The 23,019-nt window shown below is 37.9% G+C and overlaps 2 protein-coding genes and 2 pseudogenes across 2 annotated transcripts in view; 2 read left to right on the forward strand and 2 right to left on the reverse strand.

Annotated features, from left to right (window-relative positions):
* Positions 1-1,548, forward strand: part of LOC114007759 (double-headed protease inhibitor, submandibular gland-like) — a 5,866-nt gene extending 4,318 nt beyond the window's left edge. The window contains exons 5-6 of the mRNA XM_027771659.1: positions 880-986; positions 1,421-1,548. Coding sequence (XP_027627460.1) covers positions 880-986; positions 1,421-1,481 — 168 coding nt within the window. The 3' untranslated portion in view covers positions 1,482-1,548. The remainder of the gene's footprint in view (positions 1-879; positions 987-1,420) is intronic.
* A 5,709-nt stretch (positions 1,549-7,257) lies between these two features.
* SPINK14 (serine peptidase inhibitor Kazal type 14 (putative)) lies at positions 7,258-11,709 on the forward strand. The gene is made up of 4 exons (XM_006148058.1): positions 7,258-7,327; positions 8,134-8,171; positions 10,556-10,692; positions 11,664-11,709. Exons 1-4 carry the CDS (start codon positions 7,258-7,260, stop codon positions 11,707-11,709), a joined length of 291 nt encoding a protein of 96 aa, XP_006148120.1.
* Positions 11,710-12,161: 452 nt separating this feature from the next.
* On the reverse strand, positions 12,162-16,948 carry LOC102501376 (ATP synthase-coupling factor 6, mitochondrial-like; annotated as a pseudogene).
* Positions 16,949-16,987: 39 nt separating this feature from the next.
* LOC106734823 (selenoprotein K pseudogene) lies at positions 16,988-17,263 on the reverse strand (annotated as a pseudogene).
* Between the last annotated feature and the right edge of the window lie 5,756 nt (positions 17,264-23,019).

A 23,019-nucleotide genomic window follows, 5' to 3' on the forward strand; every position in this document is an offset into this window, starting at 1 on the left:
TCCTGTCTGGGCGACGCCCCGCCCCATATAGAAAAAAAAAAAATCTCTCAAAAAAAAAAAAAAAAGAAAACTGTAAATGTAGGATTACGACAGTGATAACAGTTCCCTTTAAGGAGGACTATCTGACCTTATTTGAGCATTGAGAAGAATAGTTCAATGTCATTTATGGACATTGTAAATAACATTTAAAGGAGTAGCAGGAATAGGTTCGATGGATAAAGTGGGTAAGGTCATGCAAGGTAGGAAAACAGCATGAGTGGAGGCATAGAAATTCACAAGAGCAAGAAATACTCTGGAAACTCAGCCTTGAAGTTTAACTACAGCAAGAGGCAGAGGACAGGCATGCAGTAATAAACATAGGTCATGAGTGATTTTCTATTGATGAGAAATCAGTTACATATTTGAAGAGCAAGATCTCTTTTGGTTCTTGAAAGATCGCTCTGGCTTAAATGTGAAGGATTATTTTGTTATTTTATTTTTTTTAAGGATTATTGAAGCTTCAGATAACCATAGAGTCTGGGCAATACATCAGGAGATAATAGCAACTGTTGGGGCAAGATATGTTGAGAACCAGAACAGAGTGATGACAGAATGGCAAGAAAAAGACTGATTCAGAAATTAAGTACAAGCTGGGATCCACAGAGGGTATTTATCACATAGATATAGGGAATCAGTGAGAAACAGAGCCTAAACATGGACTGCACTGTGCCTTTCTGTGATTAGATTCCCACCATTGTTGGTCAGAGTATGTTAAGTGTCTAGGGGCATGTCTTTTGTGTGGGGAATTTGGAGCTAAATGATCCCTCAAGGCCTTTAAACATTTTATTTCTATGTTGTGACAATTAGAAACATAAAAGTGTTTGTTTTTGATGAGGACAGGTTCAATGTGATGGATATTCTGAAGTGTGTACTATGGAGTACATGGCTCACTGTGGATCTGATGGAAAAACATATAGCAACAAATGCCTGTTTTGCAATGCTGCTGTGTAAGTGCTGAATTTAATATATTGTTTGCAAACATAGTCAGAAACTATCCTAGCTTCCTAACAGATTAGATGCTACATGGAGCATAAGAGTGAGATAATTCAGAATACTGTAGTAATCAGAATACTTCATTTTAAAAAAACAGAATGAAGGAAAGACAGAGTAAGGAAGGATAGAAGGAAGAATCTGACACTAGGAAAATGAAAGACTCGATTAACATCATAATATTACTAGAAGGCAGCTAGAAGAAATTTATAGACTCTTGGCTCCTAATAAGAGTTTTTACTACCACAATGAATTCCTCTTCTGTACATGAAGCTTAGTGATTAATTTCTCACCTTTCAAGCTGTATACTTATCTGCTGGCTTGACCTAAGCATATGAAACTTTTCTAAGGTCTCCATAGCTTTTCTTTTAAGTAATATTTTCTTTTGTAGGAAAAGTCGTGGTGCAGTTTATTTGGCAAATTATGGACAATGCCAGCTCTCTAAAGCTTAAGGGCACCAACTACCCTTCGGCAGATTCCACTTAAGAACCACCTTCTCTAGGATTGCAGAGGAGGCAACCAATGGTCTAGCACAAACATGAATTTGATTCTTCAATAAAAAATTTTCAGTAGGAAATTGACTACTGACTTTGTCTCTGTGAATGTGATTCTTTTCTTAAGAAAAATATCTATAGTCATCACATGGAAAGATTTTCTCTATTTCTTTGTCAGTTGGAAACAAGATTATACATAAACAGGTGAGAGGAGAATTTGCTCATATCATTTGATTTAAAACACTCAAAATTTTAGGTTAAGACCTAGCAAAAGATAGATCTTCCTGTTAGTTTTGTTAGATATTATGAGCAGGGAGTCCCGATATGCTAAGGGGGACATGTGACACATTTAATCACTGTTACTAGAGATCGTAACTAGATACCCTAGTGCCAAGAAAAGAGAGGTTATCTACAATACTTTTATGCTTCCCGCTATTCCACATATGTACACAGGAATTTACCAGAATGTTTAGTTAACATTCTACTTCCCACTCAAGGTAATAAACTGATAACGGTGTACAAAAAAGTTGCCTCAAGTGATTCATTTTCAAGAACAGCTTAACAAAAGGTGCTTAACCAGCTTGCAGATATGACAACCCCAGAAAGTACACATTCTCAAAAAGTTCCTGAGCAAACACAACCCCAAAACAAGTCGCCTTTAAGAAATGACTTCTCAAGATGGTGGCTGGTCACCAGTCCTTGGCTCCTTTTACTTCCCGGTTCTTTTCCCTCCCCAGAATATGTCCTGGACCTTTTTCTCCAGCTTGTCCTGAGTCTGCACCTTAATACCTCATAAAAGAATAATCAAACTTAGGTTATATTTGGGAAGCCAATGAGGAATTGGGGAGAGACATGCACACTAGGGAATAGATTGGAATAGATTGTGTGTTGTAACCAATACGAATGTGCTGCCCATCAGACACCCAGTCTTGCTTCCCTGTAACTTGTGTTTCTATTACCTTGTGTCTCTGTGGCCATTCTTTGGCAATGGATGGGTGAGTGCACTTCTCTCATATGGGCAGAATTGTTCCAATATAGATGTTCATACCTTCAAAGTCCACACTCGGCATGCATAATTGGGCAATCAGATTCTTACCAGGCAAAAAATATACAAGTTCGGATAAAAGCCTGAGAATTCAAATGAAGAAATAGGCTGCAATGATGGCCCTCCCTCCTAAATATTCACGACAAAACTCCACAATAAAAGTAACATCTAATTCCATTCCCAGAGCAGTTGTTCTCCAGCAACTGCCCAGTCGCACGCCTTTGTCATGGGGTGTATTCTTTATACTTTACATAGTTTATAAATGATTTGTAAGGTCAGATGCTTTTGAAAGTCAATGTGACAAGTTTCATGGAGATTAAGGGCACTGGACTCCCACATGGTAGATTGTGGTTTAAGTCCTCCAGTCCTGGACCTGGCGGTTTGCTTTCTCACTACTCCCCCCTCCTCCCCCTTTCTCTCTTGGTCCCTCTGATCAAATTAAAATGAATAAAGTTGAGGGACCACAGTTAGCGTAATGGCTATGTCGCTGGACTCCCATGTAGTCGACCGCGGTTCGTGTCCCAGACTCGGTGGCTTAAACTCACACTGGGCGCGTGTGCATGCGTGCCCAAGATCCCAGGAGGAGAATGGAGGAGAAGGGATTGCGGTGTGGCCATCCCCCCTGGGGCGTGATTCTCGCTTTCTGTCTCTCTGTCTCTCTCTGTCTGTCTGGCAAGTGCATGAGCCCTATAGCAAAAAACTCTCAAAAAAAAAAATAAAGTTGAATGAAATAATTCTTAAAAAAATTTACCTTTGAGTTCTTTATTATCTAAGTCAGACTAAATTATATTTTAAGATTGTTCTTAGACGACTGCTCAAAACCACATGGAAAGTGTAGAACTACCATATATGTGTGATGGTAATGGTGATTTTGCCACTTTATTAGGAGGATTAAAGTAGAGAACATAAACCATCAGCAAAGGTTTGAAAATTATGTCATCATAAGACTTAAGATAAATAAAAACCAAATGAGAAATTAAGAAAAAAGGAAGCAATAGATAAATTAACTGAGGTAAATTAAAATCTGTTCATTCTAACATTGTTAATATTAACAGAAAACTGGAATACTGTCAATTGAATAACAAATTGAAGAAGATTAATATGATTAAAATTTATATATCTGATGGGATATGATACCAGACTTCCAAATTCATAGTGCATGTAACTATATTAAAGATTAAGGGAGAGTAATGGTACATTTCTAAGTGGCAAGGCAGAAAATAATATGTAGTACTAAAATAGTTTGAATATTACAATAAAAAGGGTATATGTGTATCGATCTGTGTACATATATATATGTGTGTCTATATCTGTATTTAAAAACTGAAAAAATATAGTTCAATATATGTTAAACAATTACATCTGAGTTGTAAAATTTTATATAGAATATTTAATGGTGGGGACCAGCAGTTAGTGCAATGGCTATGTCGCTGGACTCCCACGTAGTCGACCACGGTTCAAGTCCCGGACCCGGTAGCTTAAACTCACGCCGGGCATGTGTGCGTGCGTGCCCAAGATCCCGAGAGGAGAATGGAGGAGAAGGGATTGTGACATGGCCATCCCCCCTGGGGGGTGATTTCTTGCTTTCTCTCTCTCTATCTCTCTCTGTCTGTCTGGCTAGTGCACACGCCCTATAGCAAAAACCTCTCCAAAAAAAAAAAAAAAAGAGATTTAATGGTAAATGGAGCGAGCCAGACTATGAAAGACAGATACTGTATGTCTCTGCTCAATACACAGTGAGTGTCTGCTCTTTCTTGCAGAAACTGAAGGATTGGAAGTATAACAACAGAGATTGCATGCATAGACCCTGTATAGGAGGGGTGGATAGTGGTGAGTGGTGAGCAAGGGAGGGGCTCAGGATAAGAACATTGACCAGACATAACAACGGAAAGTTAACTGTTATGTATGGTAGCATTTTGACTTGATTGATATGCAGTGCATGTATGCATTGAAAAATCATATTGTTCTCTGTTAAGATGTACAATGATTGGGACCAGCAGTTGGCGTAATGGATTTGTCACTAGACTCCCATGTGGTTGACTGTGGTTCGAGTCCCTGACCCGGTGGCTTAAACTCATGCTGAGCGCATGTGCATGTATGCCCAAAATCCCGAGAGGAGAATGGAGGGGAAGGGATTACTGCATGGCCATCCCCCCGGGGGTGATTTCTTGCTTTCTGTCTCTCTGTCTGTCTCTGTCTTTCTGGTAAATGCACGTGCCCTATAGCAAAAATCTCTCCAAAAAAAAAAAAATGTAAAATGATTAAATGCAAAAAATTAAAAAAAAAAAAAAGATTTGAGGAGCCAGCAGGTGGCATAGGGGTTAAGGGACTGGACTTCTCTGTGGCCAACTGGGGCTTGAGTCCTGGAGCTGGAGCCCTGAAACTCACACTGGGTATGTGTGCGTGCAGGCCCAAGATCCCCCAGGAGGAGAATAGAGGAGAGAGGAATTCCCCTTGGGAGATAATTTCTCACTTTCTGTCTATCTGTTTCTGTCTCCCTGTCTGTCTTCCTGGTGAGCACACACAACCTATAGCAAAAATCTCTCGGGAGAGGGAGTTTATTTAGAAAAACTGGAAAATGAAAATATAGAACAGAAATCGAAAGGCATAAAATATTATTGTTATCATTATTACTATTACTATTATTATTATTTTTATTGCTATCCCTTCTCCTCCATTCTCCTCTCGGGATTTTGAGAGAATTTTGAAGTTTACACACATGTGTCTGGTGTGTAAACTTTTTTTTTATAATATGAGAAAAGTTCTTTAAAGAAAGAAAGCTAAAAGCAAAGGCAAGAAGTCCAGATAACAGGAGAGATTTTGCTATGGTAACGTAAGTTCCTTGTGAAAACCACGATGGTGCTGCATATGGCTCAAATAAAAAATATCACCATACGTAACAGACAACTTTCCACTGTTATGTCTGTTCAATGTTTTTACCCTGAGCTCCTCCCACCCTCACCACTGTTCACCCCCCCTGTACAGTCTCTGGTACCTGCATGTGCCATCCCTGCTGTTACACTTCCAATCTTCCCTTTTCTGCCAGAAAGTGCAGATATTTACTCTGTATTGAGCGGGACATAAAATGTCGGCTACAGGGGAAAGCTTGGGTCCCTGAAAATGGCATCCAAGAGTCAGTCGCAGAGCCTTCCCATTACAGTCTTCCCTTCCTCAGGCGTTGCCATACATTTTTCATTCTGGCCAAAAGTACTACTAATTAGTTTAAGCTAAGCTTTTTCTGCTATGATTTTTGTATTGTACTATGTTTTGTCATACTGTTGCCTCTCTTGGATTGTCTGTCAAGAGCTGCCCTTTCCATTCCCACCCCTTCCCCCAAAATCTTCCCCTGCTGAGATCTGACCTTGAATAATGGACCTCCCAGGGCCTGCTCAGCCTGGCACACAATGCCTCAGTGCTCTCTCTCTCTCCTACGCAGCTACTCTATCCCCTCCTGAAGCCCTAACACATACTCCTTATAAAGAGAGGCACCAGCCACAACAAAACACATAACATTCCTCTTCCTCTTCCCTTTTCACTAAGGTGGGTAAAGTGTGGCATTGAGAGTGGGGAGAGTGGGCTCTGGGCCTCATGCTATAGGCTTCTGGCTACTGCTGGAACTTCTACAATTCCTGCTCCATTCCTGTAGGAATCTAGAGAAGATATCAGGATGAGTTCTTGGTTGTGCTTAGCAAAAACATATTGTTCCAGATACTATCTCTGGAGTAGATGGAGTAGGAAGCCCTTGACATTGTGCCAAGAATTCATAATCATCCTGGAAAATGGAGTACTCTGGAGACATGTTAGTGACTTGAATAATGCATGTCACATCATAGCATATCAGCAGTTTCTATAGAGTATCTATTAAAATGTGCTGCAGAGCACAAAGAAATAAAGGCTGAGGGGAAAAAGAGAAGACCAGGTCACTTTTGCAGGATTAGGAATACTGAGTTAAAAGTGGTCCTTGGTCAGGCCCTGAACCCTGCAGATTCCATTCCCTGGATCAGAAAATCTGCTATAAGAGAGATGGTCAAGGGGAAGAATTTGCTCGCTTTTTGCATTTGGATGAGACAGCACAGAATTTTTTTTTCTCTTTATGCACTAAGAGAATTTCTCATACAATTCAAGCATTCAAAGTCAGAAGATTCTTTGTACAGTGAAGCATTCCTAAGATCAGAAATCTTTGTCTTAATCCAAAGGCATATTCTCTAATTCGTAAGTACATACCTATTTCTATTGAGAAGTTTTGTTGTCTAGAAGCTTCTAGTAACTCCATCTTTTTGCGTTGTATCCTCTCAAAGAATCGATTTGGGTGAAACTTCAGATAAGGCATTGTCTTTTCAAGGCATCTAAAATACCCCCCCCACATTAAAATAGTACAATTAGGCCCATAAGGTGACTTCCAATTCAATTCTGCTTTCTGAATATTCACAGATCTGTCACCAAATCTATCATCTCAATCCTTTAGTCTTCAAAATAATTAATGAGGGTTTATCTTTTCCGAGAATTTGTTCTTGGAGGAAAATGGGATAGGCTTCTCAAATGCAGTGTACAGAGGATACAGTGGACAGACTGGAGATGGTTATTTATTTCTAAAGTAGTCTTAATGTTCTGATTATCTCTATTTTAGTGATTATATTAGAGGACCATAATACTTCAGAGCTTCATTCCAAGGACACACCAGGAAGAAAAATGGCCAAATCTTACCCAGTACTCTCTTCACTTTTGTTCTTCATCCTGATACATTTGGTGCTACCTTCTGGTGAGTACTTTTGCTAGCTCTGGAAGGCATGCGAGGTTGATTTGTGGGCTTTTACATGAGAATGCTTATAAATTAAAAAAAAAAAAAGTTGTCCAAAAGACTAGGTTACTGGAAAAGGGCATTCATTTTTCCACCTATTACATGCAGATCATGAGCTTACACTGTGGGAACAAGGAAAATGGGGTAACTCAGTGCAGTGGCATGCAAAAGTAGCTAGCAATTTGCCTACATCAAGGCACATCTTGAAAATTCTGAATTTTTGAAAATGCTTTGTCATGTATTTGAGTGGATCGTTATCATTTGTGTCCTACTTTGGAAAAGTCATCTAAGAGTCATAAAGAACTAGAAATCATCGGGGGGAGGGTTTGTTTGTTTTTTATTTTTCAAATCTGTCAAAATTCCTGAATATTAACCAAGGAATAATCTTTGCTCTCTCCAAACAACATGGGGATTGGATCAAAAGATCACTTTAAAGTTCTAGCATTTCTGTTTCCTTCATATATTGGCTACCAGATCTCAGTTCTCTCAAGTTCCAAGCTAATTAGTGTTAATTGAAACAATTGTTTTGGGACAGTAGACTGGCAACTTTATGAGAAGGGTGATGCATCTTTATAGTCTTCTGTTGTGAGCTAATCCAATTTTTTTTTTTTTGTAAATGAGCAAATACATTCATAAATTAAATAATTTCAGTTGTTGCAGACTTCCTTGGTAATAAATTAGAGCACATTAATTCTTAATCATAGATTAAGCTATGATTCACCAGGGACTAGATTCTGTAACTATTTTCATGTATTCTTTGGTTTTAGGTCCTCCACAATGGTGGCCACCATATGGAGTTGTTAAGGTAATATTTCACTAGATTTTCCAGACCAAGATTCCAATCTGCATTTCTTTGGAACTGTTTTCCAAGGTCTATTTTAACGATGGTTGCAAGTACACTTCTGGTATAGGAGCCCAGAATAGATTTCAACTGGGAACCAAGCCAAACTTTGGTTTGTTTTATATATATATATAAAACACACACCAGAGAACCCTCTGTAGTGCCTGAAATTGTACTGACAATAGGATGGAAAGAAAGAGTATTTATTGGGAGTAGAGATATGTAGAGATATATCTATAAACAGTGTGATGAATGGAAGTCTTTATGTCAAGAGGACATCTAAATGAATACATGGAGGGCAAAAATGAGCCACCCAGGTGAAGAAGGACAACATTACCTACTGGAGTCACTGACTGAAGAGTCGTGTGACTGACATGCAGAGAAGGAGGAGTTGCAGCCATGTTATAGTTAGAGCAGTACATGGGACTTTCACAAAAGAGAAAGAAGAGGGAACCAGCAGTTAGCGTAATGGCTATGTTGCTGGACTTCCACGTAGTCGACTGCGGTTCGCGTCCTGGACCCGGTGGCTTAAAACTCACGCTGGGCGCGTGTGCATGCGTGCCCAAGATCCCGAGAGGAGAATGGAGGAGAAGGGATTGCGGCGTGACCATCCCCCCTGGGGGTGATTTCTCGCTTTCTGTCTCTATGTCTCTCTCTGTCTGTCTGGCAAGCGCACGCGCCCTATAGCGAAACACCTCTCCAAAAAAAAAAAAAAAAACAAAGCAAAAGAGAAAGAAGAAAGAAGTTCTATTTATTAAAAATGATACTGTTTTTTCAAAACAAGCATATAGTGTGCAATAATCAAATCAAAGGTATAAACATATTCATCTTAGTTGACACTCAACATCACGTTATTTTATGCACATTTGACAATAGTTCTACTAGCTTTTTGGGGGGAAAGTATATATTGAATGGTCAAATACATTTTTTACTCTGCTGTGGTACAGTGTTCCATAACATACTCCAATTTTTAATATGCATTCTTGAATCTGCTAATAATTTTCTGCTAATAATGTGTGTACATACATATACATGTATGTATACAAACACACACACACACACACACATATATATATATATATATATACACACATATATATTTGAGATAGTGAGATATGAAGGTAGAATAAGTTTAGGTGAGCAAAGAAAAGGCCTCATGGGATGGTCATGACAGTTCAGAAGACTTTGACGTGAAGGAAAGACAGAGCATTTGGGTAAAACAAAAATAAAACAAATAAACCAAAAGGTCAAAGAATAAGGTATTAAGTTAAGAGTTGTGATGGTTTAGAACACATAGGGAATTTCAATACATAATAAGACAGCTTCTTTTTAATATGTAATAAGGTACAATTCAAGAATCTTAAACAAGAACATAGAATGATCTGATTGATGTATAAATTGTGAAACTACAGGAAAAGGGGAATTAAGTAAGTGAGCTGAGTGATCAAGTTGGCGTATCCTGCCCTTGATGGTGGTATTAGATAAGGGAAGAAGCAGGCAGAGTTTCCAGGTGCAAATAGTACCTTATTTTTCTCTCTTAACCTTTAGACAAAATTCTCTCCTGCCTTGTATCTGAGGTACTTCGGCTATACCAATTTTATGGTATTTGCCTGTACTCTAAGACCACCAACCTCAAGCTCCCAGAACACTGCTTTAAGCCATTGCTGACAGCAGCATTGTCCAGGGAAGAACAACCTCTGAAAGCAAACAGAACTGAGATCTAATCCCCTGATGAGACATGGTCCTTCCTTTATTTTCTATTTTCTCTACAAAATCAGGGAGTTAAGGAAGTTAATCTAAATGACCTCGTATTTCATAACTTCGAGGTATGAGATGGCTTGAGGATTTTGAGAGCGGATAATCTGTGATAAATATTTTTAATTAGGGCATACAGATTATAGTAAAATAGATTTTCTATTTATCAGGTTTTGGTTTCCTTAGGTGAATTGGCATAGATCATCTATAAGACTATTATCAGGTCTAATAATCTGGGCATAAAGAAAACTGAGAGAGAAACTAAATTTCCTAGATATATTCTCTGTTTACGCACTCTTCTTTTTCTCACCATAGCATATCAGGCCTCCCTCTGTTCTCAGTTACTGAGGAAATCCTGGCAACTGTATGTGTGTGTGTGTGTGTGTGTGTGTGTGTGTGTGTGTGTTTGTGTGTGTATATATATATATATATAAAATCTGGTTCCATTGCTCTGTGGAGGTGGGAGCTGTGAAAGGTGTTTTGAGACTATGATATGGTCTCAACTGTGCTTAGCTTTTCCTAATAAAGCCCAAAGTTGACCAGCTTTTCTGAGTATAGTTCTAACGGTATCATTCTTCTCAACTCAATTTCAGGTGAAATGTCCATATAAGACAGTAAATTTGGGTTGGTACAATGGAACAGTGAACCCCTGCCCTGGCTTATATCAGCCCATCTGTGGCAACAATTTCATAACATATGACAATCCCTGCATCTTGTGTATTGAGAGCCTGTGAGTATTATTTGGGGGTAAGGGGAGAACTGCGGGTAAGTGTGTTCATAGCAATTATTACCTACTCCTACCATTACGTATGTTAGCCTTGAAGTCTGGAATTTGCTCCAGTTTATGCAGATAATAATCAGGCACCATTCAGAAGAACATATGGTAACAGAAAGCCCACTGGAGTAGAAAGCAGCCTCATTGTAATGAACTGTGTTGCTCAAGGTAATTTTTCTACCTGCGCGTTCACATTCCCACGTGCCAGTAGATGGATTTCTACTTGAAGCTGTCAAATAGACTTTGAGTCCTGAAATTCTACGATTTAAAGATAAATCATGGTTTGCCCTCTCTTAGTTGGCTTCAAAATCTGTGTGTCTAATAACTCAGAAGTAGGAGGTGACTGCAAAATTTGGTTTCTTCAGCTAAGAGTCAATATTTTAGCTTTTTGAATTTACATGATCTAAAATCAGAGCTTAGGGACTGAAAGCTCACAATATGTTGATTTTAGATTTGATCCGTATATGAACCAGTGCATTTTACAGGAAGAAATCTTTCCTGTGGCAGCAGACTGAAACTCTCAGTTCAACAGTCATTTTATACTTTTGTACAAGGAACAATGACAAGAATGTGCAAACCCCAGGTCATTCCCACAAAAAGTAATTCAGGCAGAGTGTGAGAGTCCTGACAGATTAACCAAGGACTGACAGATCTCATACATCCCAAACTTGGGCCTGACTAAATAGCTTAGTTTTTAAAAGATTGCAGCATATGTGATAATATCTTCAGTAGGATCTTAGAATTATTTAAAGATAATTTGGTAGAAAATCCAATAATATCATTCTGTCTTTAGCCAATTCTCCTTATACTCTGGATCTCAGTTTCCTTAAATATAAAGTAAGGTGCTAGATAATATAATTTTGAAGTATTTTGTAGTTCTAATATTTCATAATTTAATGAAATGCTTACTCTTATTCTTCTTTTAGAAAATCTCATGGAAGAATTAAGTTCCTCCATAATGGAAGATGCTAGTAGAGTGGCCCTGGATACTGAAGAAGATACTTTCTTTTGTTCTCCATCACCATAATTCTCCTCTTGCACCTCATCCCTCCTTGCACTGTTCTTGATAACAAAGCTGTTCCTACTGCACTTGTAGCAGAAAGTTCAAGGTTCTTTCTATGAACCTCTTTCTTAACGGGTTCACTGTCTTTTATATTCTTCCTAATAAACTTTTCTGTAAGTTTCATTTGACTTGGGTGTCAGGTTTGTGTCTCAAATCTTGGAAGTAGAAAAAAATTGAAAATCTGAACCATGAGTCAAGGTAAACGTTGAGATTCATCAACTGTCTAATAGCGTGAACAGTAGTCTATGTAAATGTTAAAGGTTGTCTTCCATTTCTATCACATTCCTTTGGAAAATATTAAAATAAATTTAATTATTGTACTCCTACCAATTCCTGCTGGTCTAATTCTGTAAATTTCTCATTAGACATCCTCACTTTGAAAGTTAGCCTTGGCAAAGGCATTTGCACATGTCCAGTTTAGATCAAGAGAGCCGAGCATCTTCACCATCTTCACTTTTCTTGGTAGATGGAATTCTATACTGTTGGTATTCATGAATGTCCCATTGGTCATTGGTCTTTTTCTTAAATTCTCTGGACACATTTTAAGCCTGAAATATATGGGGACATATGTTTATCTTGGTTATACTTCCTGTATGCATATAAATATATATAATTTTTAATATGGAGAGCAAATTAACATGAACAATTATGATGTCTTCTCCTCAATGTCTTGGTCCCTACTGGCTATAAAAAGAGCATTTGTTATACCTTTTTATACTCTGTAAGGCTGTGGCCAGAACTTGTATATGTTCTGTTAGGTCTTTGATTTTTTTTTTCCTAACATCACCAAATAATTATTCGGAATCAGAACTAAAAGAACATTTGACAGTTGTGAAATGTGTGTTTATCTGATACTTCACAGTTGTACAACTGACTCAAGACAAATTACTGATTACTTCTTCAGGATAGGATTGTTAATGACTTCAAATCTGAGATCTTCAGACTTCAAGTTAAGGAACATGTTCATTTCAGCTTTACCATACATTTGTTTAAGCTTAAAAAGCTCCCTTTTTAGGTCTTGCTGATATTCTGGGCCAGTACTAACAGGTCCTCCAGATGTCTGTAATTTAGATTTGTATTCTCTAATCTTGTTCACAAAAAGTTTCTGTAAAGTATCAAGTTCCTTATTAAATGACTCTGCTGTCACAATAATGTTCCTCCACAAATAGACTGAAACTGCTGACCGAAAGACAGAGGAGCACTGAAGAGCCTCTGAAGGACCACAAAGATTCTTTGTTATTTACACTCAGTCCTGAGTTGCCAGAGCCACCGCACTGCCACCTTCTCCAGATCTTTGATCTTAACTACCATGCTAGTTACATGGTGGACAGACAGCTCCAATGAAAAGAAAGCAGTCTTCATCTTTGCTCTATTATCTTTAAAGTATAAAAATCAAATAGCTTCTTGAAAAAGAAGATATTCTCTATCTTCATAGCGTGTCAATTTTTAGTTCTTACATACACTGGGTTATGCAAGAACACCAAGAGCTCCATGGAGGATTATTTTCCAACCTTAGTGCTTTCACTGTATGTTCTCAGTGTTTTTCTTCTGCAATAACTCATCTGTCTTTAATAGCATCCATAAATTTCTGATCCCAAACAAGCACTATTACCAGCCTTTTATAAAACCTGGGCTCTGGGGCCAGCAGTTGGCTGGACTCCCATGTAGTCGACAGTGGTTCGAGTCCTAGACCCGGTGGCTTAAACTCATGCCAGGCACGTGTCCGTGTGTGCCCAAGATCCCGAGAGGAGAATGGAGGAGAAGGGGTTGTGGTGTGTGGTGTGGCCATCTTCCCTGGGGGGTGATTTCTCGCTTTCTCTCTCTCTGTGTTTCTGGTGCGCGCACACTCTACAGCAAAACCTCTTTTAAAAAAAGAAAAGAAAAGAAAAAAGAAAAGAAAAATGTGGGCTCTGTTATCTCTAATTCTCTGTGGTGATTCTGTCTTGGCTTTGGGTGGTTTCCTATCATATAAGTACGGTGAGTAATCTCCTGAGCCCATTGTGGTCCTGCAAATCCCAGCTCTGCATCCTCAATTTAGGGTTTCTCATTTTGATCCTTAACATCTTTGACAATGCAGGGAATCAGCAGTTAGCGTAATGGCTATGTCGCTGGACTCCCATGTAGTTGACCGCAGTTCACGTCCCGGACCCAGTGGCTTAGAACTCATGCTGGGCACGTGTGCATGCGTGCCCAAGATCCCGAGAGGAGAATGGAAGAGAAAGGATTGCGGCGTGGCCATCCCCCCTGGGGGGTGATTTCTCGCTTTCTGTCTCTATGTCTCTCTCTGTCTGTCTGGCGAACACACGCGCCCTATAGCAAAAACCTCTCCCAAAAAACAAAAACAAAACCCCATCTTTGACAGTGCAGAAACCAAGGTCAACCATAGAGTTAACTTATTTTCTATTTCTAAAGAATCAGTGTCCTTTATTGCTTGATGTCTTAGTGTCATTGTTTTACATATGTTTTCTGACTTCTTGTTATTTCAGGTAGGAGGATATATCTGATTTTTATTACATCATATTGCCTGAAAGCAGATGTCAGCTTAATTATGCCATTGTGCTTATTTTTTTTCCTCTGAAACTTTCTATAGTCCAGACTGGAGTACAAAGTCATTAGTCTGCTTTTTCTTAGAATTCTGAAGGACAAGACTTGTACTTTGCAATAATGCAAATCTTTTTAGGGAATAATGAAGTACTTATTACTTAAATTGATTACAACTTACAGTAAAAAGGGCTTTGATAATATTTTTCCTGTCACTTGATAGTAGGTATTTCCAAAGAAGGAAAGAAGGTCAGCATGCCAGGAGACTTCAAGAAGTTCATGTAAAAATGCATTTTTGAAAAAAAAAAAAACTATGAATGAATTTCACATTTTTTGTCATTGCAATAAGCTTATACTTTAATTCCATTTTCCATGAACTTTTTAAAGTCCTCTCTTCTGTATAAATGCAAGACTGTCTCCTTCCAATGCAATTCCTAATGCTTATTTTCACAGATCTCTTATTTTTGCCATTACAGAAGAAGCTTCCACCTTTAAGGTCTTAGCTCTGATAGTCACTGCCTATGTTCTCTGTGTGTGTGTGTGTGTGTGTGTGTGTGTGTGTGTGTGTCTCACTTCCTACCTCTCTTGCCCTCTCCCTCAATTATTTGCTGACAGGTAATCTGAAATCCCTCTGTCTTATTCCTCTTATTTTTAAATTCTCTAGTTATTGACCAATCCCACTTTTCTGTTCCTGTTTACTCTTACCTGTCTTACTTCCTCTGCTTGATACCACGCTTATGTTGGTAATTATTCTGTTGCCTACATCCATAAAACCACATATTCCCTCATGAGATTGTTCCTTTCTCTTTAGTATCACTGGATTTCTTTTATTTTTTTAAGAGGTTTTTGCCTTAGGGCATGTGGGTCACTGGAGAGAGAGATAGAGACAGTAAGAGGGGAAGTGAAATCACCCACCAGAGGGGATGGCCATGCTACTAATCCCATTTCCTCCATTCTCCTCCCAGGATCTTGAGTATGCATGCACATGTGACTGGCATGAATTTCCAACCACTGGGTCCAGGACTTGAACCATGGTTGACCATGTGGTAGACCAGCTATGTAACCACTATGCCACCTGCTAGTCCTAGCACTGGACATCTTAATTATATGGTTCATGGACTCTTTGAAGTCATTTAGATCCTTTTCTTATCTTTTCTAAATGTGCTCTTTCATGTGCTTTGATGAAAGTTAAGGTTATTGTTCTAAGTCCTATTTCCCTCAAACTCTATTTTAATGTATAATGTCTGTACTTTTTTGGTATTATCTTAAGTGTTAGTTAAACCGATGAATATTTGTTTAATCCGAATCATCATGGTTTTTTTTTTTTGTCCTATTTTCCTCAAACTCTATTTTAATGTATAATGTCTTTTCCTTTTTGTATTATCTTAAGTGTTAGTTAAACCGATGAATATTTGTTTAATCCGAATCATCATGGTTTTTTTTTTTTGCACATTACTGAAATAGTTATGATTTATTTATAAATGAAAACAAATGAACGATTTACAATATCTCAAAGTTTTTTTGTTTTTTTTTTTTGGAGAGGTTTTTGCCATAGGGCATGTGCGCTCACCAGACAGAGAGAGACAGAGAAACAGAAAGTGAGAAATCACCCCCCAGGGGGATGGCCATGCCGCAATCCCCTCTCCTCCATTCTCCTCTCCAGATCTTGGGCACGCACGCACACGCACCTGGAGTGAGTTTAAACCACTGGGTCCAGGATGCGAACCGCGGTCGACTACATGGGAGTCCAGTGACATAGCCATTATGCTAACTGCTGGTCCCTCAAAGAATTTTTTGATAAGAGATTTTTTTCTGGGGAATAGTTGAGTTTATAGTTTTGTTTTTCAAAATTCCACGTCAGCAAGATAGGAAAAAGAGAAGAGGCTATGGAAACTTATGTGATTCCATATATGATGATGGAAGAGGGCCAGCTGGAGACCATCCCCGAAGAATGAGTGGAATCAATCATCTGTGTGGCCCAGTCCCCCTCCAATGGCTGGTGGATGAGGAAGGTAAATTGAATACACAACTTTTGATTTTCTTCAGATTCAGTTTTTGTGAGTTTTTGTTGTTTTCTAATTTTCCTACAGGGTGTGTGCACTTGCTGGAGAGAAGAGCGAGCACAGCGAGTGCACTCCCTAGGGGGAAGGCCACAGTACAGTCCCTTCCCCTTCGTTCTCCTCACAGGATTTTGGGAATACATGCACACATGCCTAGTGTATTTATCAAGGTACCAGGTCTAGGACTCGAACTGCGTAGTCGGTCACATGGGATCCAGACATTTTAACCACCATGCAACCACTTGGCCTGCATTTTGTGATTTAATTATACAAAGATGAGTCAGTTCTGCAACCTAGAAATATTTACTTATTAAAACTATACCAATACTTTAATCAATTATACAAAAAAGATAATGAGACAAACATGTGCATTTATAAAACTGCATATCAGTCAGGTCAGATCCCTGTGGAGGGAATTCCCAGCATGACCTCGTTCATCTGTGAGGACACAGAACAATCCTCGTTCAGACTGGCACACTCATCTAACTTGCCTGTCGTGGTCAGACCGCTCCTTCCTGATGGCTTCTTCTTGCTTATGAATGCGCATGTCCAGTTGTCTGCTTCTTAGAGCAGACGTTTACCTTCCTCATCTTCCAGCTATTGGAGGAGGACGAGGGCCACACAGGTGATTGATTCCACTCATTCTTCAGGGAGGGTTTCCAGGTGGCCCTCTTCCGCCATCATATCTGGAATCAGATGAGTTTCCATAGCCTCTTCTCTTTTTCCTATCTTGCTGAAGTGGAGTTTTGAAAAACAAAACTATAAATTCAGCTATTTCCCCGAAAAAATCTGTTATCAAAAATGATCTCCATGGGGACTGACTCTGGCTGTCCAGTACTTGTCCATTCAAGATGTAAACCATCACGCTTCCTGTTCCCCACTTCGGAGCTACTGAAGAGCTTGGGCCTCCTCGGCTTCCCCAAATCATCATGTTTTAAATAGGTTATTTTGATACTATCTTCACTGTTACCTCAGCCACCATTCTATTCCCCCAATCATAACTCTTTACCATTCTGTAATCATTTAAGAATGACCAGTTAAAAATCACTTTCTTAGTGAATTATAATACAAACAAACATTTTAGTTTGATTTATAAAGCGTTTGGTTTCCTGTGCTATTGATATTTTCTCAAGTGAACGCCAACCATGATGAGCTCTTGTAGGACTTGTAACAAACCCTATTTCCCCATCAGGTGGCAGTAAAGAATTACCATTTATACTAACAACTTTGGCAAACCCTCTGCCCAACCTGTCACATACCAGCAAAGTGATTTGGGTAGATTGTTAACACTCTATGCATTTCAGATTTCTTATTACTTCATGTGATGATGATGTCCTTCTACCCAAGAAGGTGAAATACCCTAATATATTTCAGCTTTAGCTCTTATTCAGGTCTCACATTAGATGAAAGAATGAGAAAATGCTTCTAACTAATGAAATGTTTCTAAGTAATGGACTAAACATTACTTTTCTACTTGTCTGAAGCTTTTTATTCATTTATTTATTTTATACATTCCTTCACTATTCATCATTACTACTCATAAAGCGAGTTTTTTCCAACATGAATACACTTCACATCAGTCCAATTGAAGATACCATACACGTTATCATCAACAGATAATCATCTATTTCTATGTCCCATAAATGTCTTGCCTCTCTGTTTTTCTCCTTGATTCCTTTCCTCTCACTTTCCCCATTCTTTGACACTGTCCTATTCTCATTAAGTATCCAGTTTCTATAACTATTTTCTATGCTTCTATATACACAAATCTTCAGTTTCCACTATAGAATGTAGACAGTTGTTATATATTAAGTGGGGACATACAATGTCTCTCTTTCATAGGCTGGCTTACTTCACTTCTACAGTAAATCTTCCATATTTTTCCACTTTCTATAAAATGCCAGGGTTTTGTTGTATTACATAGTGTATGTGTGCCATACTTTTTCAATCCAATCATCTGTTCATGGATATTTGGGTTGGTTCCATGTCTTAGCAATTGTGAATAATGCTGTAGTAAACATAGACGTACATGCACTTTTCTGACTAAGCATTTTCCTATACTTTGGGTCGATACCCAGGAGTGGGATTGCTGGATCATATGATAGTTCTATTTGTAGTTCTTTGAGGAACATACATATTGTGCTCCTTAGTGGCTAGACTAATATACAGTCTCACCGGCAGTATAGGAGAGCTCCCTTCTCACCACTGCCTCATCAGCATTTATAATTTTTTTTTAATCTTCACCATTCTGACTGAGGTTAGGTGGTATCTCATTTTATTTGCATCTCCCTTATGATGTTAAAGCCTATTTTGTCTGACATCAGTATCACAACTCCAGCCCTATTTGGTTTCCATTTGTATGGAATACCTTCTTTCCAGTCCATTTTAGTCTTTGTATGTCTTTATCCATGAGATACATTTCCTGTAGACAACAGATAGAGGCTTTCTGTTTTTCAATCCATTCAGCTAGTCTGTGTCTCTTGATTGAAGAATTTAATCCATTAACATTCAACATTATTATTCCTCACTTGTCCCTACAATTATGTTAGCCTTTTTCTTGGTTGTTCTTTTATTCTCTTGTTTCTGTCTGTCTCTCTTTAGTTTTCCTGTAATAGCACTACTTTCAGAACTTCTTGTAGAGCTGGTCTGGTGTTGGTAAATTCTTTCAAGTTTTGTTTACCAGAGAATATTTTTACCTTTTGTTTTCCCCATGTGAAGGACAATCTCTCTGGGTACAGTAATCTTGGTTGAAATTGTTTTTCTTTTAACAGTTTGAATATATTTTCCCATTCTTTCCTTGCTTGCATTGTTTGTAGTGGGAGGTCCAATGTTAGCCTGATGGAAGGCAGGAAGAAGCCTAGAGCAGTCTCTTGTCTCAGCTTCCCTCACAAACTGCTGCTTCTTCCTGGTGGGCAGCAGCACAAGTCTTTTTTAGTTTTTGAAAAAATAACACATTCCAAACTTATTTTCCAATTGACAGACAACACCAGCAAGTTCACCTACAGGGGTATCTCTGTAGTTCATACATTGAGACTTATTTTTTCTTTCCCAGTTAGATTCTTTTCATCCAAAAAGTGTTGGCAGTTCAAAAAGACAGATACCATTAAACTGTTTTTTATGTACTTTCCAAACAAAAATTTGGAATTATCTGAATATGGATCTGCATAGGCAGACAAAAAGGTTTGCTGTTATTTGAAATAGCATGCAAACAAGACAAATGTATACTACAGTTAATTTTCTTTCAAATGTATATACTTACTATTTTTGACAAATCATAATTGAACACACTTAAGGGGTACAATGTAATGCTTTGATATATGTATACAATATGGAGTGAATAAGTCAAGCTAATTATTACTTCACTACTTTTTTGTACTGAAACATTTAAAATTCACTTTCTTAGCCATTTTCAAATACACAGGACATTATTATTAATTATGGTTACCCTACAGTGCAATAGGTCTTACAACTTATTGTTCCTAACTGAAACTTTGAAGACTTGACTAGCATTTCCCCACACCCCAACCTCCAGTAGCTAGCATGTGACTCTCCACTTTTATGAATTTGACCTTTTTAGATTTCACATATAAATAAGATCATGAAGTATTTGTCTTTGGTCAGATTCATTTCACTTAATATAATGACTTCCTGTTTCATCTATGTTTTCACAAATGACAGATTTTCTTCTTTTATAGGGCTGAATGGAATTTCATGGCGTATGTATATATACCACATTTTCTTTATACATACATTCACTGATGTACTTTGTTTGATTTCTTATCTTGACTATTGTGAATAATGTTGCAAAAGATACAGAAGTGCAGATATCTTTTTAGCATATTGATTTTGATTTCCTTGGATATATGCCCAGAAATGGAATTGCTGGATCATATTGTGGTTCTATTTTAATTTTTTTGCAAAACTTCCATACAATCTTCCATAATGGCTATGCTAATTGATATTGTCACCAAATGTATACAATAATTCTCTTTTCTCCACATCCTTGTCAATATTTGTTGTCTTTCATAATAGCCATTCTAACAAGCATGAGGTGATAGCTCATTGCAGCTTTAATTTGCATTTTTCCTTTTGATTAGTGATGTTGAACATTTTTTCATACACCTATTTGCCATGTGTATGTTTTCTTTTAAGAAATGTTTGTTCAGGTTCTTTGCCCATTTAAAAAATTGGGTTATGTGTCATGCCAGACATGTGTACATGCATGTCCCAAATCCCAAGAGGATTACGAAGAAGGGGTTGTGGTATGGCCATCCTTCTGGGAGATGATTTCTCATTTTTCACTCTCTCTCTGTCTCTCTCTCTCTCTCCAATGAGTGCATGTGAGAAAATATGAGTAAAACATTGTGTTATGGTGTTATGAGGTCCCTAGTCAATAGAAAAATGCACTCATTGGAGAAGAGAAAATGGGAGGCAATGAAGTCCTCTACCCCTCCAGCTAAAATCAAGAGAGTCAAACTGAGAGATTTTCTTTTCAGCAAGTGAGACTGAAGTCACATATATACTGTGGTTACTTTTAGTGAAAATTTATTCACTGGTTAGGTTATTTAAGCACCAATGAAATTTGTGCAATACACTTGTTAGCGACAACCATATACAACAAAAACTAGGAAAGCAGAGAGGACTTTGGGGGAATTATTAGCAGATTGATACACCCAAGAATTGATAAGATTAGATTTAAAAAATAAATTTTATTGTGTATATTTAAGGTAAACAACAAGATGTCACGGACTATACACAGATAGTAAAAATGTTCTTAGGACCAGTAGATGGTGTAATGGTTACATGGCTGGACTCCCAAATTATTGACCATGGTTCAGATCCTGGACCTGGCAGCTTGAAACTCATGCCAGGCACGTGTGGATGCATGCCCAAGATCCCAAGAGGAGAATGGAGGAGAAGGAATTGTAATGTGACCATCCCCCTTGGGGAACAATTCCTTGCTTTCTGTCCCTCTGACTCTCTCTCTGTCTCTCTGGGGAGTGCATGTGCCCTATCACAAAAAAAAAAAAAGGCAAACAAAAAACCCTCTCTAAATAAATGTTTCTGTAGTATTGCAAATTAACAAATGATTCATCTTATATAGTTATTCATTTTTGCTGTTATTTTTGTGGTAAGAGAAGCTAAAATCTATACATGCCTTATGAATCTCAACACAGTGCAATTTTATTACCTATCATCCTATAGTACATTTTATCTCTAGACTTGTCCATTCTACATATCTGCTACTTTGTATTCTCCAACCTAATCTTCCAATTTTCTTTCCACACATAACTCACCTCATCCTGCTCTTGATAATTACTGTTTTGTTCTTTATCTCTGCACACATGATTTTTTTGGGGGGTTTTTTGTTTTTTTTTTTTTAGATTTCAGAAAGAAGTGAAATCATTCATGCAATATTGTTTTCTGTGTCTGGCTTATTTTCCTTAGCATATTTTCCTCCATTTCATGGCAAGTGGCAAGATCTCTTGCCTTTTTAGGATAGAATTTCATTGTATATATGTACCACAATTTCTTTATCCATTTGTTTGTCAATAGTTACTAAGATAGTAGCCTTCACATCCAATGAAAATGGGAGTGCATATATCTTTACAAGGTGGTGATTTCATTTCTTTTGGGTATATGCCCAGAAGAGAAATTATTGGCTCATATGGTAGTTCTAGTCATAATTTTCTTAGAAAGCTCCATATTGGTTTTCATAATGGATGTACTAATATAAATTGCCACCAACATTGTACAAGAGTTCCCTTTGCTCCTCATCCATGTGTAGTCTTTAGATTTTGATAGTACCTTTACTTATGAGTGTGAGTTGGTGTCTCACAGTGATTTTTTAGAACTGTTTATTTAATTTTAATATTATCATTATTTTAATTTACTATAGGGCATGTGTGCTCACCAGAGGGAGACAGAGAGGGAAGAAAAGAGAGAAAGCAAGTCGCCAGGTCTAGGACTCAACAGCATGTGGGAGTCCAGTGCCTTAACCAGCATGTCAACTGCTGGCCCATTTCATAGTGATTTTAATTTGCATTTCCCTGATAAGTGATATCGAGCATCTTTTCATATACCTGTTAGTCATTTTTACTTCTCCTTCAGAAAAATGTCTATTAGGTCTTTTGTCCATTTTTAAGTCTGGTTAAAGTCTTTTGTTACATAACAAAGAAAATACATACTGAAAAATGTGTTGTTAGATAATTTTGTTGCTGTACAATCATCGTGTATTTTATGCAGTATTACACAAGCCTAGATGGTGCAGCCTGCTACACACCTAAGGTATATGGTATGACCTACTGCCCTTAAGCTACAGACTTATGCAACATGCAATGATACTGAAATTGGAGCAAACTCATAAGTATTTGTATACAAAAACAAATCTAAAAATAGAAAAGATACAGATAAATGTGATATAAAAGAGGAAAAAATGGCACACCTATATAGGGCACTTACAATGAATGGAACTTGCAGAATTGAAAATTGTTCTGAGCAAATCAGTTAGTGATGAGTGAATGTGAAGGTTTAGGATATTACTGTACACTACTGTAGCATTATAAACTCTGTATACATAGGCTACACTAAATTTATAAAAATATTTTCTTTCTGTAA

This window comes from Tupaia chinensis, unplaced genomic scaffold, assembly GCF_000334495.1.
Source record: "Tupaia chinensis unplaced genomic scaffold, TupChi_1.0 Scaffold000228_1, whole genome shotgun sequence".
Lineage (NCBI taxonomy): Eukaryota > Metazoa > Chordata > Mammalia > Scandentia > Tupaiidae > Tupaia > Tupaia belangeri.

Excerpts from the sequence above, each read along its gene's own strand:
- SPINK14 (XM_006148058.1), top strand. The coding sequence starts at position 7,258 with ATGGCCAAATCTTACCCAGTACTCTCTTCACTTTTGTTCTTCATCCTG. Across the intron at positions 8,172-10,555 it reads CACCATATGGAGTTGTTAAG|GTGAAATGTCCATATAAGAC; the intron begins GTAATATTTCAC and ends ACTCAATTTCAG. Across the intron at positions 10,693-11,663 it reads ATCTTGTGTATTGAGAGCCT|AAAATCTCATGGAAGAATTA; the intron begins GTGAGTATTATT and ends TTCTTCTTTTAG.